The sequence below is a fragment of the Macaca fascicularis genome, chromosome 10 (genome assembly GCF_037993035.2).
Source record: "Macaca fascicularis isolate 582-1 chromosome 10, T2T-MFA8v1.1".
Taxonomy (NCBI): Eukaryota; Metazoa; Chordata; class Mammalia; order Primates; family Cercopithecidae; genus Macaca; species Macaca fascicularis.
Window position 1 is genome coordinate 29,620,160 of NC_088384.1, and position 17,891 is coordinate 29,638,050.

Consider the following 17,891-nt stretch of genomic DNA (forward strand, 5'->3'; position numbering starts at 1 on the left):
CATCCTCAGATCTGTATGGGCAACCGATCAGTCATCGACCTGCTCTGATCAATACTTTGCTCTCCCAGAATCGAGCCTCATTGTGTGTCCCCTGCTTGGGGACAGGGGATATGGTGGGGAACAAGCTGAGTCTGTGTGTCAAGGAGCTTGTATTCTCCCTGGGGAGATGGTGAGCACATAAGGCAGCCAGGCCATTTCAGATAAAGCTCAGCACCATAGAGAAGAGGACACAGAGAAAAATGCAGTATGGCAGCAGTGAGGAATTGCTGAGGATGCCAAGGGGCAGGGTGATTCTCAGAAGTGACCCCGCAGATGCAGCAGACGGGCTTAGCCTGGGGAGAAGCTGCCTGGAAATCACATCCACCTATCTGAGGTGGCGGTTCCAGCCTGAGAGCTGTCCCCAGAAAGCTCAGGGCCTCCAGATGAGGCTCCCCACCTAGGGGCAGGTGGCTCCAGGGGACCCCGGACAGGATAGGGGGTGGTATGGCCTCCTGGAGCAGCACTTTTGTATCATACCCTCCAGTGTGCAACGGTACCTGGACATGCGATGATAGGGTGACCACAAAACCACAGACAGCATGTCCTGTGGCAAGTGAGCTAGGGTTGGTGTCCACGCCCACACTCATCTGGGAGGAGCAGGGACCTGACTTCCCTGCCTTCCCAGAATGACACTGTCTGTGGCATCCCCACTGAATGGCTCCCTGTCCAGCTCTCCACTGGGCCTTGGGATGGTGAAGGGCGGGACTGTGGCTCTCAAGACTGCATTGCGTCATGGGCCACGAAGCGCAGGTACTCAGGACCAGGCGGGGATGAAGGCGAAAATGAGCGAGGATATGCTCACACCCGGTGCACCAGGGCTTCCCCATGCTCCTTCATCCTGGTCAGTGTGGCTGTCTGCAGGAAGGCCTGATGGTTTCAGGCTTTTGATACAACACCTACAGATGCTCCTTGACTTAGGATGGGGTTATGTCCTGATAACCCCATCCTAAGTGGAAAATGCATTGACTTCTCCCAACCTGCTGAACCTTACAGCTTAGCCTAACCTACCTTAAATGTGCTCAGAACACTTACATTAGCCTGCAGGTAGACAAAGAATCTAACCCATATCTTGTGGAATTTACTGAATACTGTACTGACAGGGAAAAACAGAATGAATGGTTATATGAGTACTCGAAGCAAAGCTTCTACTCCGTGTTTATTGCTTTTGCACCATAAGTTAAAAAACTGCAAGTCAAACCATCCTAAGTTGGGGACCGTTTGTATTTTTGGACTAAAAAGCCACATCTTCCGAAGAAGATAAAAACCTCAACTTGCCTTACTGACAGTGACACTGGACATGGGCAGGGACAAGCTACCCTCCCAGGAACTGCCCTCTGGGAAAAAAATCACCTGCATAGCTCACCCCCCCTCCTTTTTAACTCCACAAGAAGCAAGGTTCCTGCCTCTCCGGCTGCATCTCCCACCCACCACACCCACAGGGCCCTGTTCCACCTCACCTGGCTGAAAACACAGCCCTGTGAAGCCCAGGGAGAACCTCCTTCCCCGTGAGGACCCCCGACTACTGCAGCATCAGGATCACTGGAGCCCCAGTGGACTCAGTCTGGGCCTGCCACCCAGCCCGTGTGACCTTGAACAGGTGTGGTGTGCCGCTGGTTCGGCAGTGGGACCGGACCTCCCCGGGGGAAGAAATGGAAGGGATGCCCCACAAACCGGCCCTTCCTCAGCCTGAGGGCTGCTGGCTCCTCCAGCAGGCACCTTCCCTGACCACATTTGACCCACATCCCCTCCTCCCACCTTCGTCTCCAATGGCTTGTGTGTGGTTTCCCCAGGGTCCCCACCGCAGGTTGGTCTGGGCTCCTGCTCTGCCCTCCCTCCCCCAGGCACCAGCTCTGCTTCCCTCCAAGCAGGTGCTCTGAGAAAAATTCGCAGAACAGATGGATGGGTAGATGGAGGAACACCAAAAAATATTTGTACAGAGCTCGGAAGCTTCCCCAGCACTCCCTTTTGAGAGCATTACCTAAAATGACCTTTCCCAGCAGCCTGCAAAGGGGTCACCCTACAGTCCACAGGCCTCAGGACCTGAGGTCGCTGCTGACCCCATGGCCTGCTCCTGGAGCCCGTGATATCCCTGGGACTCTGTGGGCCAGCTCTACTAGATTCCCCTGGAACCCCTCTGCCTGGGTCTGCCCTCCCTGACTACCCCCAATACCCCAGACCTCCCACAGACCTCTTGCTTCTGCTTTCCACAAATATTTCTCAAATGTGCATCACACCTGCCCCTCTCCGAGCTGCAGGCTAGCCCCTAAGGGCCCTTCCTTTGGTATGGTTTCCAGTTCCTTCTGGCTGTGCGGAGAGTCCTCTTCCTGAAACTTCTCCTGCCCACCCTCCTCTCTCACTCTCTCAACTTCCCTGGAGCCTCCTGCCTGGTCTCCCAGTCTCCCACCTGCCCTCTCCCATGCCAGCCAGCTCACGTCCCACCTTCGTATGATCTTGACCACTTCACACCTTACCGAATTAAAATGGGAGTTTCTGGGGGCAAGGTGCGGGGGGGGGGGCGGGGGGAGACAGTGTGGACTCTGCACACCCCAGGCTGAGAGCCCAGCTAGCCTCGGATCTGTGAAACCAGCATCTCCTGGTCCTCAGGCCCATCCCCCATGTCCTCTTGCGCTAGAAAACCCCACACCTCCCTGCAGGTTGTCCCTGGACTCTTCTGCTTGGGTGGGCTGGGGTTCCAAGGGCCTTGTGAATCCTAGTCCTGGGGAAAGAGGGACTTCCAGGCTGGCCTGCCATGGGACTTCTGCAGTGTCATCAAGCAGCCCCAGCCCCCTCCTCACACTTGGCCCCTGTGGCCTTGGCTCTGTTGTAGATTCCCAGTTTACAACCTTTCCAAGTATTATGCAATGACCCCCTCCAAGCAAAATAAAAATAAACAAAAAAACACAGCAAGACCAGGCGCGGTGGCTCACGCCTGTAATCCCAGCACTTTGGGAGGCCGAGGCAGGTGGATCACAAAGTCAGGAGTTCAAGACCAGCCTGGCCAACATGGTGAAACTCCGTCTCTACTAAAGATACAAAAAAAAAAAAAAAAAAAAAAAAAATTAGCCAGGTGTGGTGGCGTGTGCCTGTAATCCCAGCTACTTGGGAGGCTGAGACAGGAGCTTGAACCTGGGAGGTGGAGGTGGCAGCGAGCCGAGATCGCACCATTGCACTCCAGCCTGGGTGACGGGGAGACTCCAACAAACAAACAAATAAAAACAAACAAAAAAACACAAACACAACAAAAAAGACCAGCCTGCAGATTCCAACATTATTACACACATATTTCTGGTTTTTTTTTTTTTTTTTTTTTTTTTTTTTTGAGATAGAGTCTCTCTCTGTTGCCCAGGCTGGAATACAGTGGCACCATCTTGGCTCACTGCAACTTCTGTCTGCTGGTTTCAAGTGATTCTCCTGCCTCAGCCTCCCAAGTAGCTGGGATTACAGGTGTCCACCACCACGGCTCGCTCATTTTTGTATTTTTAGAGATACACGGTTTCGCCATATTGGCCATGTTGGTCTCAAACTCCTGACCTCAAATGATCCACCTGCCTCCCCTTCCCAAAGTGCTGGGATTATAGGCATGAACCACTGCGACTGGCCTATAACAAATATATTTCTAGTAACTGTTGATGGCCAAATGTTGCAATCAAACCTGAGACTGCTGGCTGGTTGATCTACTGAAAAGTGAATTAAAGCGGGAAGTCCTAAGAGATGACATACATGTACTTTATTTTCATTTAACTCAGATAAACATACATTCATATGTCTGTCAATTTTTAGAGACACAAACTCTTCCTAAAGCAGAGTTTCCGGTTTTGGGGTTATGCCACTTCTTGCTTAAACCACAGCACACCTTGCATGATATCTCGTTTACCTTTTCCAACACAAGCGAGGTGGCAAAGGAACTGGAATCTGAACATTAGGCTGTTATACTCCTTGTCCCCAAACTCATAGTTGGCTTGCCCACACCAAACCTACCCACGGCTTTTATTGAGGCTTTCCAAAGCATCTACTTTCATTTCCACAGAAGTCCTCTATACAGTTACAGCCCATCAGTTTACACAGTATTCCAGGCTGTGATTACAATGAGTACAACTGGCACAAACAGGTTTGGGACAATCACAATGGACTCAAAGGGATACATGTGGAAGGGCAAGGGGGTTCTAGAGAGTGCCTGCTGCCCTGGAGGGCCCATCTGCACTGACATAAGCCTGCATGCTTTACAGTGAGAAGGGAGGGCACCCATTAATCCAGTGAGTGCTGATGATAGAGGTAAAGAGGGTTTTCGCGCACCAAAATTTCCGCAAGGCTTGTAAATGACTCTGCATTTCATTTATCACAATAGCTTTTGCAATGTTTGAAAAATGATAGCATACGCACATGTAAGACATCACTGATTCATGGCTTGGGGACATGTGACTCCGTGTTTGTGGGCTCTTTGCAGCTACTCTACAGTAACCAGGGCTCAGGCCACTGGGTTGGCTTCTCCCCACTCTCCCCACAACCTGCCTGATGGGCCTGGCACCTGCAGATCCGCAACGGGTCTCACCTTAGAAACAGGTCCTCCTTTCTTTGCCTCCTCAAAGCTCTCTGCCTATCCTGAAGCCATAGTCTGAGCAGATGGGAGGAAGGACTGGGGTTAGTGAACACAGTGTCCCCACTCTGCAGACAACCCCAGGCTCTGTCCCAGCTGGGCCTCCCAGTGTCCTTCTGCTAAAGGAAGGGGAAATGAGATGACCAGGGAGGCCCTTCCCTGTAACCCTGTGCTGTCTTGGCTCTGGACACCCTCAGCCACCTGTCCTGTCTTTTGGCCCACAGCCACCACGGCTGACCAGACAAAGGGTAATAGTGTCACCTGAGGAACACTGACTCAGGAGGAAATCAAGCCAGATATTTCTCTGGGCCAGGAGTAAATAAATAAATAAATATGCAAAGGTTCCGCCTATGGAAGGGAGGGTGGCCATGACAGCAGAGAAGAAGTGGGGCCTTCATTAACAGCCAAATCAAAGAGGTTGCTGCCTTAGAGAGAGCCGTAGCCCCAGGCTCCTGGGTCCTCAGTTTCCCCAGGGAAGGAAACTGCTGACTCCATCAGACCCCTCACTTGAGTGGGGAATCTGATTTCACCTTCTGGGTCTTTGAGGCCCTGCAACCTCCTGCCCTTTGCCTCCGTGTGTGGCATCCCACAATCCCATCCCCTACCCTGGGGACCTAGGGGCATCAGTGGTGTCCACTACATGCGCAGCACGCCTTCCCTGGGTCCCTTTCCTTGAGAACTGAGGCCAGCACCGCAGGTTGTGGCTGGGCCCAGCCGGCCTCGGGGGAACCCTCAATTGCCCTGACTCTGTCCAGAATTCCACCACTCGATCCCACCAGCCAGCCCCAGCCTCTCATCTGTTTTGCAGCAGTATGACTTCTCTGGTCTTGCTGTCTCCAGCCTCCTGTACCCTGTGCTCCACCAGCAGCCAGGGGGTTCCTTGTAAAAACGAGGCAGAGTATGTCTCACTTGTGCTTGAAACCTTCTCCTGCTTGCCCCCAATGCTTGCTTGACATGGGCAGACCCCAAGTCAAAGTCCAGTCGAGGTGCCAGGGCTCTGCAATGCCTGGCCTCTCTGACTCCCACTCCCATGCTCCCCGTCCCCCACTCCTGCCATGCTGCCTCTAGCTGCCTTTCCAGCACCATCCCTCACTTTTAACTCAGGGCCTCTGCACTGGCTGTTCCTTCGTCCTGGAAAGCTTGTTGTCCAGAAAGCCAAGTGGACTTGGCTTCCGCGCCCCCTCCCCATCCAATAGCTCAGATGTCCCTTCCTTGGGAGGCCTCCCTGCCCATCCTATTTACAATGGAAAATGACCCCCGTATTCTCACACAGCCACACCACACGTGCTGCCTTGCCCCAAGAATGGTCCCTTTCTAGCACACTATATAATTTACTTAGTTTATCACCCACCTCTTTCCCGCTGTGCCATAGGGCAGGGGCTGTTGGTCTGTTTGTTCACTGATGTATCCCATGTGCCCACAAGAACCTAACACCAAGCAGGTGCCAATAAATCAATCCCAGTCCCCTGTAGTGACTGAGTGAGGACTGGTCAACGTGGCTCATGGAGGGGATAGTCGGGGACTTCTGGGAGGTCTTCTGGAAAGGCCTGTGACCTTCCCTGGGTGGACATGGGTAGATGCACAGCCCCCTCCCATGTGGACCTGATGCTGCCCCACTACTGAGCCCTCAGGCCCAGGAGCCAGGATGCCCCCTCATCTTGTAAGCCCTTTGGGGCTTGGCTTCTGTTGCTACCCCTGCAAGTGTGCTCCCACCCCACACATACACTGCATGGCCCCTCAGCCCCCTTAGAAGCCCTGGCCCTCACTCTTGGCCTTCTTCCTGTGCCAGTGATGGGGATAATTCCCCAAACCCTGGCCTACCCAGAGCCTGGTGCTGCAGTCCATTTGCTGTGGTCCCTGGGGACCACAGTGACCACACCCTCCACACCTCCTCTATCCATTCCACACCATCCTGGGAGGAGGGAGAGTCCCAGAACAGCCAGCGTGGCAAGACAAACACAGTGGAGACTGAGGCCAAGCACTCCAGGAGCCGTGACAGAGACAGGGGTGTCAGTGTGGCCAGGAGACTCTTCGGAGGAGGTGGGCGGTGTTGGGGGGACAAGGGCAGCCCCACCAGTGCCTCTGTGTCCCAGCCATGGGGTGGGGCCAGGCTGGGCATGTCTGTGCTTGCGTGCGTGGTGTTATCATAGAGGAAATCAATGCCTGGCACTGGCCCAGTGTTTAAGGGAAATGAATAGATTTTGGCCGAGGACAAAGACAGTTTGATTAATCAGAAATTGGATAATGGAGGCAACACTCTAATTATTTTTCTTCCCAGCATTTTATCGAGAAATATGTTTGCACAGCATATCAGAGGTAACGGAGCGGGTGAGGGGGTGACCATGCTGGAGAAAAGCCCAGCTTGGAGACAGGCCACCCGCACCCACCCTCACCAGCAGGGGTCCTGGTAGCCACTCCACAGGGCCACAGGAAGCAGGAGGGGTGGGTGGGGCTGGCCTGAGGCCACACGCAGCTGGGGCAGCTAAGGCCAGAGAGGACGTGCCATGCAGAGCTGGGCAGGAGGAGGCATGAGGGCCAAGCCCTTATGTTGGAGTTGCTCCTTCCCTGGCTTGGCCACAGTGAGGGGTAGGGCCACTAGTGTGGGGGTGCAAGAGGAATAGGGGTGGGGTACCACCAGTTCACAGGGGGTCAGGGCCTGCTGGGGCCAGGGTGAAGGCTGTAGGTGCCAAGTTCTCCCACCCTTAGTCAGAAGGGTCTTCAGAAGGCCCCTCTTGGCAGCTTGGAAGGTTTTCCCATCTTCGCCCCTGGGGAAGCCTGGTTAGCTGTTCCACAGCCAAGGTCAGATAGGACCACTGGGCCCCACAAACAAAGAGCCTGGGACTCACATGCCTCAGCCCTCCTTGGTCACCCTGCCTCCTCCTCCCTTGCTGACCCCACTCCTGCAACACCTGGAGTGAAACCACAGGGTTTAGAACCTTGTTTCCATGGCCATCCAGTCTCCCTATTCCAGGAAGGCTTTCAGGGGCTCCTTGCTAGAACAGAGATCAAACCAGGTGTACATCCAAGAGGAGGCGCCCAGCCTTGCAGAGCGGCTGAGTCTCTGCCACTCATTCACTTACTCATACAGAAAGAGGCTGCCATGAACCAAGCATGGGGTTGGACCCTGAGGTCACTGCAGGGAGTGAGGCATCAAATGAGAGAAGAGGCAGTCAGCAAACAATGACATGAGCTGCTCATGAGACTCAGGAAGAGGGAGGCCAGTCCTTTCCAATAAGGGGTCAGCATCGGTGTCACTAAGGAAGGGGCATGTAAGGAGAGATAGGGTGGGTTAAAGCTGCTGGTAGGAGGCGGATGCAGTGGTGAGGTTCACCAGTCACCAGCAAGCTCATCTAAATTCTGCCTCCTGTGCCTGCTGCAGACATCACTAATCAACCATGACTCTTTCCCTCTGGGCTGCAGCACAGCCTTAGAATCCTCTTCAGCACAGCGTGCTTTGGACGGACACTCCAGAGTTGAGAGAAGAAAGGAAACTGTCTGTACCCTTGACCCAGCCCAGAGCTTCTAACTCAAAGGCAAGGAAACCAAGGCCCAGAGAGTGGAAAGCATTCACAGGGCCACCATCACAGGCAGAGCTGGACTTCTACCCAGGCCTGGTGCCTGCCCCTGCCCTGAGCCCCTCTGCTGGCCTGAGAGGCCACTCCTTGATCTTGGGGCACAGGGACCACCTGGAAAGGCCACTCTACCATCACCATGCTCCTTTACTACCTTCAGAGTCTTGGCTCACCCCCTTAGGACAGTTTTCCACAGACATACCTCTGCAGGCCATCACTCTGTGAATCCCCGTGTCTGACCAAGGCCCCGCTGAGTCACAACGCATCACTGAGTGGCCCGGCGTCAGCCCGAGGCATCTGTCCACCTGCCTCTGGCTTGACAGTGACCCACAGTTGGGCCTGACGGGGCCCAGCTGGTAGCATCTACCTGAAGGTGGTTTGTGTTTGGTGGCCAGACCTGAGGCCCAAAGACACATCTCTGGGGACCCAAAGGCACAACCTCTTAGGAGCAGAGGGTTGAGCTGGAGCAGGGATTCTGCAGTGCAAAAGCACACAGCCCAGCCCTAGGGCGAAAGGGGCTGGACAGGGCCACTGAGGCATGCCTGTCTGCGAATGTTCACTCCCTCCACAGCGACTCCCTGGGTGCCGATTCTCAATGGTGACTCTGCAACATCCCTGCCCTCATGGAGCTTACACAAACACATATGATGAATGAATCAAATAGGGAGCAGCTCATGCTGTGGCGAGTGCTAAGGGGAAAAAAATAGCAGCAGGAAAGGGCATAGGAAACATGGTCAGGAACACGGTGCTGTTCTAGATAGAGGCCCCACCAGCCCTGTCTGGAGCAGGGGCCATAGCCTAAGAGCCAGCCCTCACTGCCACGCCGGCCTCCAGCACAGCCTCCTCCTCAGCCACCCTTCCTATGACCAACCAGGGTGAGAGGGGCCATGCTGCCCAGACACGGGGCTGCCCAGACCTACTAAGGCACTGGGCACATGAGGTCCACTCTCCACACCTCAGAGGACTTTGGCCTCCATGACTCACAGGGGCAGACCTCACAAAGGGGCTCAGGGACCCCTGTCCTGGCAGCTCTCCATCCCAGGGGACAAGCATCTCCTGAAAGGTTTGCTCTGACCATGGCCCCCATGGCCACCAGAGGCCTGGCTGAGCCCTCGGGGACAGGGTGTGTTTCTGGTTGGAGGCTGCTAGAAGGAACACCCCCGGGCTTGACACTATGTGTAAGGCCCCTCCCTTCACTGTGGCTTTTAACAGGCTCACTTCTTAGCACTTTTTGATGGATTCTCCAGGGACGTCTCTAAAAGAGAGTTATACCTTAATTTAGAAGCAAATAACTCAAAACTCTGTGATGTGGCAGGTTCCTTTGGAAAAGAGATGAACGCAAAGAAGCCATTGCTGTGTGAAGCTGTGGCCATGCAGGTCCAGGGCCTGCCGACGCAACCATCTAGACCTCAACCTCGAGATGTGCCTCCTGCTGCCTCTTGCCCAAGGGTCCACAGACCAAGGGGCAAGAAGCAACACATTCAGTGAAGAATTGCAGCAGGCAATTGCCTGCTGCAGTTTTCACTTTGGGTTCCCGGGGCCATGGGGCCAAGGTGAAGCTCACAGGCTGGGTCTGACTGACTCCAGCGGCCCTGAAAGTCCAACACAACCCACCTGCCCACTCAGGGAAGGGAGGAGAAATGCTGTGGGGAGTGGGCAGCTGGCAGGTTGCGGGTCCACCCTCCAGGCGTTCCTTCCCCACAGGGGCCACCACAGCCCCAGTATTATCCTCGAGGTCCCCATGACCAGCCAGGTTCCCGGGCACTTACTTGGGCATCCATACAGTTTTAATGCTCTGCTGCTGCTGTTTCAGAATGTACAATTTTAGTTTTACTTTTGTAGAGATAGGGTCTTATACGTTGCTCAGGCTGGTCTCAAACTCCTGACTTCAAGTGATCTTCCTACCTCAGCCTCCCAGAGTGTAGGATTACAGGTGTGGGCCATCCCGTCAGGCCCTTAATAATTCTCAAGTAGTGGGCCCCCAAAATCATGTGGGCAGCTGTGCCTGCAATGCTCAGTCCCTGGGCATGTCCTCCTGCTCGACACAGGGGACCTGCTCTCTGGGACCCGCTCTTCTCCAGCCTCCCGAGGCGCCACTGTGAAGCTCGCCAATCCTCAATCTCTCTTTCTTGATGCTTCTCAACTCATCCTTCCCACAGTGGAGGCCAGGGGCCCAGCTCAGCCTCTTCTGATCCTACCTACCCTTGATCCCTAAGTGACCTCACGTGGTCCCCGGCCTCCCACACACCTCAGTGCCAAGGGCTCCAGGTTGCCACCTCCAGCCTTGCTCTCCCTCTGGCCACATGTGCTCATCAATGGCTCTCTGGGTCTCAGACCCACCTCCCAATTCCCCACCTCCCCGGAATGGGTTTTTCTGTATCTTGCTTCTCAGCCAATACCAGCTCCATCTTTCTATTGGCTCAGACCAAAACTGCAGCTGTCGTTTAAAAGCTGCAGCTTTAAAAAACAAATCTCCCACCTGCATTTCTCAGGGCCTCCAGAGCTCCCACCTCTGGGTCAGCAGCCTTTCTGCCCGGAATGTTGCAACGGCCCCTCATGGCCTCCAACCTTACCCCACCCTAGCCTATTTTCCCACCTCAGCAGAGAGATCTTTTCAAAGTGTAGATTAGCTCCAGTCTCTTCTCTGCTCCAACCCTGCCAAGGTCTTCCTGCCTCACTGGGGCCTGCTGAGTCCTGCAGGACCTGGCCCTGAGATCCCACCCACACTCCTGCACTGGGTTCCAGCCACTCTGGTGGGGCCTCCAGGGGCCAGGGAGTGTCTGTTCAGTGCCTTTGCACCTGCTGTCTCTCCCCTGCTCAGCCACACCACTCACCCAGCACTTCTTCATGGTACTGTGTCAGCCCCCCACCCCCGTCCCGTGTCCCCCACCTTCTGCTTTAGTGTTCGCCACAGTGCAGCACTTAGTTACACGTGTTACTGTCAACCCCTGCCCTTCTGGTGTGAGCACTGTGAGTGGATGCTCTGTCCCTGCTGTACCCCTGCACCTGGCACAGTGCCTGGCATGCAGCAGGCACTGGTAAATGTTAGCTGAACAAATGAATGGATGAATCGCGTGAGGTTCTGCTCCTTGGGCTCAGTCTAGAGGGCTGACGTCTCCTCCTACATGCTCCAGGATCTGCCAAGCGGTGCCCATTGGTTCACTCCTGTGAAGCGCCTCCCCGGCAGTGTTCGCACGAAAGGGCCAAAATGCATGGCAGGGGCTGGTATGGGGACAGGGCGGGGCACTCGTGGCTTTGGGTATGGATGAGGACAACAAGGCTCAGAGAAAAAGGTGCTAAACTTAGGATGGCGGGGCCAGGGCCTGACCCCAGGTCTTCTGCCACCTAGACTGGAATTCTCACCTCACCACCCCGGGGCCACAAGAGTCTCGGTGCTCCCATGTCCCTCTTCATTCTGCCCAGGCCACAGCATAGCCTCTGCTCTGGGATTCTGCCTGGGGCTGACTCTTGGCATCTCACTGACGCCTCTGTCCATTTCGCTTTGTGCTCCTTCCAGCCAAGCACAGTGCTCACAGGCACCCAGAAGCTTGGCTACCCCAGGTTTCCTTCCTGGAGGGTTCGGGAGAGCAGAGTGCTGACCTGCCTCCTCCAGTGCGCCCGTGCACCTGCCATGGTCAGCAGCAGTGAGAGTGCCTTTGCCGCCACACAATTAAGTCTTCTGAGGCTAGCGTGGGACAGACAGCACAGGGCTGCCTTCCCTGCCTCCAGAGGAGGAAGCTGCACACATGTGTTCACACACAAGATGACTAAATTCAGCATTCCTAAATTGCTATATTCAGCATTCCTGTCCTACTGGCCTCTCTGCGGGGGCCCTGGGCAGCCCTGTCAAGTCCATCCAGTTACCTGCAAATTCCTGGAATTGTTCTAGAAGCTCCTGAGGTCCAGACTGAGCCCCACCCACACTCCTGCATCGGGTTCCAGCCACTCTGGTGGGGCCTCCAGGTCTCTGAGGTTCCTCCTGAGACTAGAAAACAAAAGGCCTGAGAGGCTGGGGACAGAGGGAAGAATCCATTCCTGGTGTCCCAAACCCACAGTTGCATGCCAGGTCCCTGCAACAGTCCAGGCGACAGGCACAGAGCGCAGCAGCTCACCCTGCTCAGCACAGACTGCACACCCCACGAGGGCAGGCCCTGTTCTCGCTGCATCAACCTGGGCCTTGGCCAAAGCCAAGTGTGTGTTGGGTGGGGAGGGCAGGAACACCACAAAGATGAGTAACAAACAGTTCCTTCAGAGGGAGAGCAAAACATCCCCAGAAATGAGGGGGCTGACCTAGGGCAGAAAGTGACACCAGCTTCCGAGGGGGAGAAATTATGCCTTATTCACCTCCTGTCTCAGAAAATCAACGTCTGTTAGAGGAACACACAGGAAGACTTTTAAACCAGATGCCAGCATCTTCTCATTCCTAGAGAATGAGGCTTGCTTAAGGCGCATATTTTATCCAAGCACCGCCAGGCCATCCACACCCCCACTGCACCCCCTAGATGGATGCTCCCAGGCTGCCACGATTACTGCTCTCAAACATCCACATCCCAGAGGCACAGAGTCACCAGCTAAGCATCATCCCCAAAACAGGCAACTCAATCCTAACAAGGGGGTTGCCTGGGTGGTTACCCGGTGCCCTGGCTGTGCCCAAGGGAGAAGTGCCTGGAAGCACAGACTCAGACTGCAAGGAGCCTTCCCCAGTCTTTTAAGCTAGCCCTTCTCCAGGCCCACCCCAGCTCATGGGGTCATGGAACTGCTTCGCTTTTACAGATGAGGAAGCTGTGGTTTCCACCACAGCCACAGCTAACCAGCAGCGAGGTCATTCCACTTCCAAGCTCCCTCAGCTCCGTGCAGCCCCCACCCGCCTTTCCCGCCATACCTCCCACTCCTCCCCAGGCTTGCCGGTGCTCCCATTAGACCTAACCGCCCAAGTGCCTTGGTCCATTCTCTCCTCTCTGCCCACAATGCCCAGCTTAGCTGTGCCCATGTCCTTCAAGCTCCAGTTCAAATGTCATGTTGTCCACGGGCTCACCTGACCCCCCAGCGCAGGGCACCACTCTAAGGTCCCTACCAAGGCCCCTGCACCTGCACTCAGGCTGGGTTGGCCGAGTAGAGACGTGTTCCCCTATGGGGTGGAGAATCAGTTCTGGGAGGGGAGGCCCAGTCCACTCCCACCCGGTGCACCCCAGCACCAGGCCCTCGGGGAGTGAGCACTCAGTAAATATTTGCTTAATTGAATTTGGCCAAGGAGCCTTCTCCAGAGAGCTCAATCCCCAGGGCAGGGAAATCACTTGGGCAGAAAGGAGCCGGTCAGGGGCTGAGCTGTCTCCCCAAGCAAGACAGACCTCTCTACCAGGCGGGTCCCTCCACCTCAACACGGACTCCGTGGAACACTGGTCTTGCTTGGCATCGTCCTCTTGTCTCAGTAACAGGAGCCCCAATTCTCGGCCTAGGCCGAATCCTGCCATCATCACCCAGAAAGGCTCAGCACCGCCCTAAAGGCAGAGCCCCCTCGGATCGCCCGCAGGATACGGAGCGCCTGCCCTGAGGCCCTCACTCCCCTCCCCCAAACACCCCCACCGCCTTTTAAGGGAAAAAATATTGAGCCGGGAACGTATTACAATCGCAGCAGGTCGATACTCATCTCTTGCTCTAAATGCCTGTGAGGAACCTGCTCGCTTCAAGAGCAGTGACCGAGAACTACTAGCCGTCCGTCTCCGGGCCCAGGTCCTCGGGCCCAGGCCTCTGGGGCCCTTTCCTTGGTTTCGGGAAAGGCCCTGCATCGGCTCCGGCCGCCCCTCCCTGATCCCCCTCTAGGGAGACCCGCCTCAGCGCCGCTCCCGCAGCTCGCCTTGCCCGCCCAGGCTCCCCACCAGCCGCTGCTCGGGGTCGCCCGGCAGCCCCGCGCGGCATCCCCGGCGCCCTCTGTCCATCGTCCCGGGTCCGCAGCCGCCCCCTCCCGCGGGGTCATGGGCTTGGCGGCGCCTCCCTCCCCCAGCACCTGCCCGACCAGAGGCCGCCCCCTGCCCACCTCGCAGACGTCCCCGCCCTTGGTGTCCCCCACCCCTGACGGGCATCCCTGACGCTGCGTCCTGGCGGATTCGGGGCACAAAGGCCCGGGAGGAGTACCAAGTGAGGGCAAGGTGGACGCCCCGGTCATGCTCCCGACCCCCGAGGCTCAGCGGCGCGCGCCCGGCCGCGGGTCGGCTCACTCACCTCCGGGCCGCCGCACAGAGCATCTGCTGAGCTGCTCCTGGCAGGGCGGGGCGGGGCGGGGCGGCGAGCGCGGGGCCGCGGCGCCCTCGTTCCGTACGACGCGGGCGGCGGCGCCCACGCGGGGACGTGACCGGACCGCGGGCGGCGCACACGCTCCGGCCGGCCTGGCTCCCTCCGCCCGCCCTCCCGCGCCGCCCGCCGCCAGCCCGCTGGTCCGCCCGCCCCGCGCCGCGCCGCCGCCGGCAGGGGGCGGAGCCGCGAGCGCAGCCCGTTGCCAGGCCAACCGCGGGCGGGGGGTGCCGCGCGCCCGCCGGGCACCACGCGCCGGGCACCTCCGCCCCGCCACGAGCTCCGACCCTCTGTCCATTGGGCACAAGCAGCTGACGGACGGGCCAACAGTCCAATGGGGACGGACAGGGGCGGGGTCGCGGCTCCGCGCGCGCCGCGGTCCCGCACGCGCTCCCCGCGCCGGCGTCCCAGTGACTCCGCTGCGCTGAGGCCTGGTAGCCGAGCCCGAGGGGCTACTTCTGGCAGCCCGGGAAAACGAGCCTGAGCCCAGTCATGGCCCTGGCCCTCTTAACTGCAGCCAGTCGTCCCGGCTCACCTTCTCTCCACTCGGGTTCAAACCCAGCTCGGCCTCTTGTGAGCTCTGCGTCCTTGGGCAACCGACTGACCTCTTCCAGCCTTTCTGTTTGCAAAGTGGGGCTAGTGGCACCTGCTTTCCTGGATTGTCTCACCAATCCTTCAGAACGTGTGAAAGGCCTATGCAAACCCTAACGATTTACAACGGTGAGGTTTGTGCCGCGATGGGAGGGGGCATTAGTCATCTCTGCTGCTCCAGTGTGTAGGGGCTCTTTGGCGTCCCTGGCAATCCTGGCACACGGAAAGGTGGACTTGGGAGGGAAGGAAGGGAGAAGGACCAAGGAGCTGGCCCCCAGCCCAGAAAAAAGTGAGGGAGCCAGTTCAGTTAAGGCCATTGGCGCTGTTGGGAAGCTCGTGGAAAGCATCAGACCCTCAGCAGAATGCAGCTGAACCCAGGCTGCAAAATTCTGCTTTCAATTTCAAAGCCTGTCTGTGGACCTCAGGGCCAGGAGCCCCCTCACTTCCATGCTTAAAAGACTCTCAAGCCAGAGGGCCAAGACGTGAATGCTGCTCTCTGTCTTCTCCATCTTTGTAACCTGAAGCTTTGTGTATCCTAGAGCATCCCTGGCAAAGTGCAGATGCCTTCCCAGCTAACACCTTCCTTATCACCTTACACCTCTGTGGTCAAATTATGTGGATCGTGCCATTCTTTGAGCAGCAGCCCTGGACCTGACCATGGCAGAGGTCAATAGAGTGGTCTCTCCATCGTAGCTCTGTGGTGGGGAGGCAGGGGCTACTGTGCCTGGCTTTGCCAGCCGGACACTATGGCATCTCAGCATCATCCCGTAACCTCCCTGGGAATGTTTCCTCTGCTGTGAGATGGAGACCATTGCGTTACGTAGCCGCACGGTCGTGGGCCACCTTTGAGGGTGCTGCCTAAACTGTCAGGAACAGGACGTATATTTGTTATGGGCATCATGGAGGCGAACCTATTGCTCACTGGAGGTGTCCAGTGAGGACCAAGGGAATTCAGCCAGTGGCTGAGGGGCTACACTTTGTTTTTTTGTTTTTTTGTTTTTTTGAGACGGAGTCTCGCTCAGTCACCCAGGCTGGAGTGCAGTGGCCAGATCTCAGCTCACTGCAAGCTCCGCCTCCCGGGTTTACACCATTCTCCTACCTCAGCCTCCCGAGTAGCCGGGACTACAGGCGCCCGCCACCTTGCCCAGCTAGTTTTTTGTATTTTTTAGTAGATAAACGGGGTTTCACCATGTTAGCCAGGATGGTCTCGATCTCCTGACCTTGTGATCCGCCCGTCTTGGCCTCCCAAAGTGCAGGGATTACAGGCTTGAGCCACCGCGCCCGGCCTGAGGGGCTATACTTTGTGCTTGCCCTCCACACTACCAGACTGTGTCAGGTTGGACCTCTCACCAGGAGGACCACACAGAGACCAGCAGCTGTGCTACCTGGCTGAGCCTTTGTTTCCTCTTCTGTGGACGGGGAATGTAACAGACTGTGGTCAGAGGGTGATTCTGAGGGTTAATGTATATAGGAAATGCATTTTAGCATGTCTTGGGATAGCCAGAGTCTGTTTCCACTGCAGAGTTGAGGGGTTCAGAGTTGAGTTGTTTGCAGGGGTAAGCCCACGTGCAACAGAGGGACGGCCCTTTCCAGTGGTCCAGGTGTAGAGCAGAGGCTAGCTTGCAGAGGGGTCCACTGGGGCTGGCTGACACCTCCCTGACTTGACGCTGATGACCACCTCAAATTAAGAGAGGGGCATCTCACCTGGCATCAAACCAATATTGTATTCATGCAGCAGTCACTTACAGATAGCCTCTTCCACCAGGGTATAGTTGTAGGCACAGTTCTAGGATTCAGACCGGCCCTTTACTGGCAAATCCTCTGACTGTAGGGCAGGGGCAGAAAGCAAACAACGATTGGGCCTTACAATCATGTAAGGTTATCTGAGGAGACCCACTGGGGCTCTGGGGGCACGTGGAGTGGGGGAGCATTGGGCATTGGGCCAGCTTCCCAAAGAAAGAGATGCTTAGAATGAGGCCATAGCAGGCGTGGAGGTGGCCAGTGACGTAGGGTGGGAGGGAAGTGAGTTCCAAGGCGGGGAGGGTGCAGGACATGAAGGAGCATGAGGCCAGGAAGAACCCAGAGAAGACCAATGTGGCCAGGGCCATTGCCCATGCACAGATGCCAGCTCGGGACAGTAGGGTCGGGACGTTGGCCTAAGAACCACTAGAGAGTTTTAACGATAGTCTTTTGAATTTGAGAAGGAGGAGGACGAGTTTTTGTTCCCTATTTACAGTAGGCATGGTCCCACAGACAATGTGAGTTGTCCTACTGGACATAGTAAAATAATGAAAACATCAGTCAGTCCAGAGGAAGTGGGAGTGAGCACAGAAGTCAGTCTGTGAGGCCGAGTACAGTGCAGGGTCTGCTGTGGCTGTGAGATGGCAGAGCATGTTGGGAGACAGTAGCGGGGTATTATCAGGACCCAGGGAGGTGAGAGAAGGGGGGAAGGTGGGGACCACTGGAGGAAGAGATGGTGCTTACCAAAAAGATGGAGGAGCAGTTGGAGAGGTGGTCAGGAACCAGAGAATGGAGAGTACCAGAGGCACGGGAAGAGAGCGTGTGGTGAAGGAAGAAGCTGTTAACCATGCTCCCGGCTACTGGGAAGCCAAGAAAGCTGAGGACAGAGAAGCACCCCTTGGAGCAAAGACAGGCTCAGTGGGCCGCGAGTTCAGGGCACAGGGCCACGCAAGGCTAAAGCTGGACAGGTGGGTCACCTGTGGCAAGGTGGGCCCCAGATGCCATGTGTGGATGTGCAGTCCCCTGGCAGGAAAGGGTGTGGCTGTGACCAGAACCTGGGTGCTGGT

At 56.5% G+C, this 17,891-nt stretch overlaps 2 protein-coding genes across 4 annotated transcripts in view; one reads left to right on the forward strand and one right to left on the reverse strand.

Moving 5' to 3' along the window:
- GNAZ (G protein subunit alpha z) overlaps positions 1-14,640 on the reverse strand; it is a 54,224-nt gene extending 39,584 nt beyond the window's left edge. Inside the window, exons 1-2 of one of the 2 annotated variants that reach the window (XM_045364436.3) lie at positions 14,425-14,640; positions 12,070-12,190 (exon numbers count right to left, since the gene is read on the reverse strand). The gene's annotated coding sequence lies outside the window, so the exon portion shown is untranslated. The remainder of the gene's footprint in view (positions 1-12,069; positions 12,191-14,424) is intronic. The other variant, XM_065522437.2, reaches the window with a different exon arrangement.
- Positions 1-17,891, forward strand: part of RSPH14 (radial spoke head 14 homolog) — an 83,382-nt gene that overhangs the window by 56,853 nt on the left and 8,638 nt on the right. Inside the window, exon 1 of one of the 2 annotated variants that reach the window (XM_074004280.1) lies at positions 14,890-15,213. The exons of the other annotated variant lie outside the window; for it this stretch is intronic. Coding sequence (XP_073860381.1) covers positions 15,189-15,213 — 25 coding nt within the window. The 5' untranslated portion in view covers positions 14,890-15,188. Of the gene's footprint in view, positions 1-14,889; positions 15,214-17,891 lie in introns of those variants that run through there. 2 annotated transcript variants of the gene reach the window in all.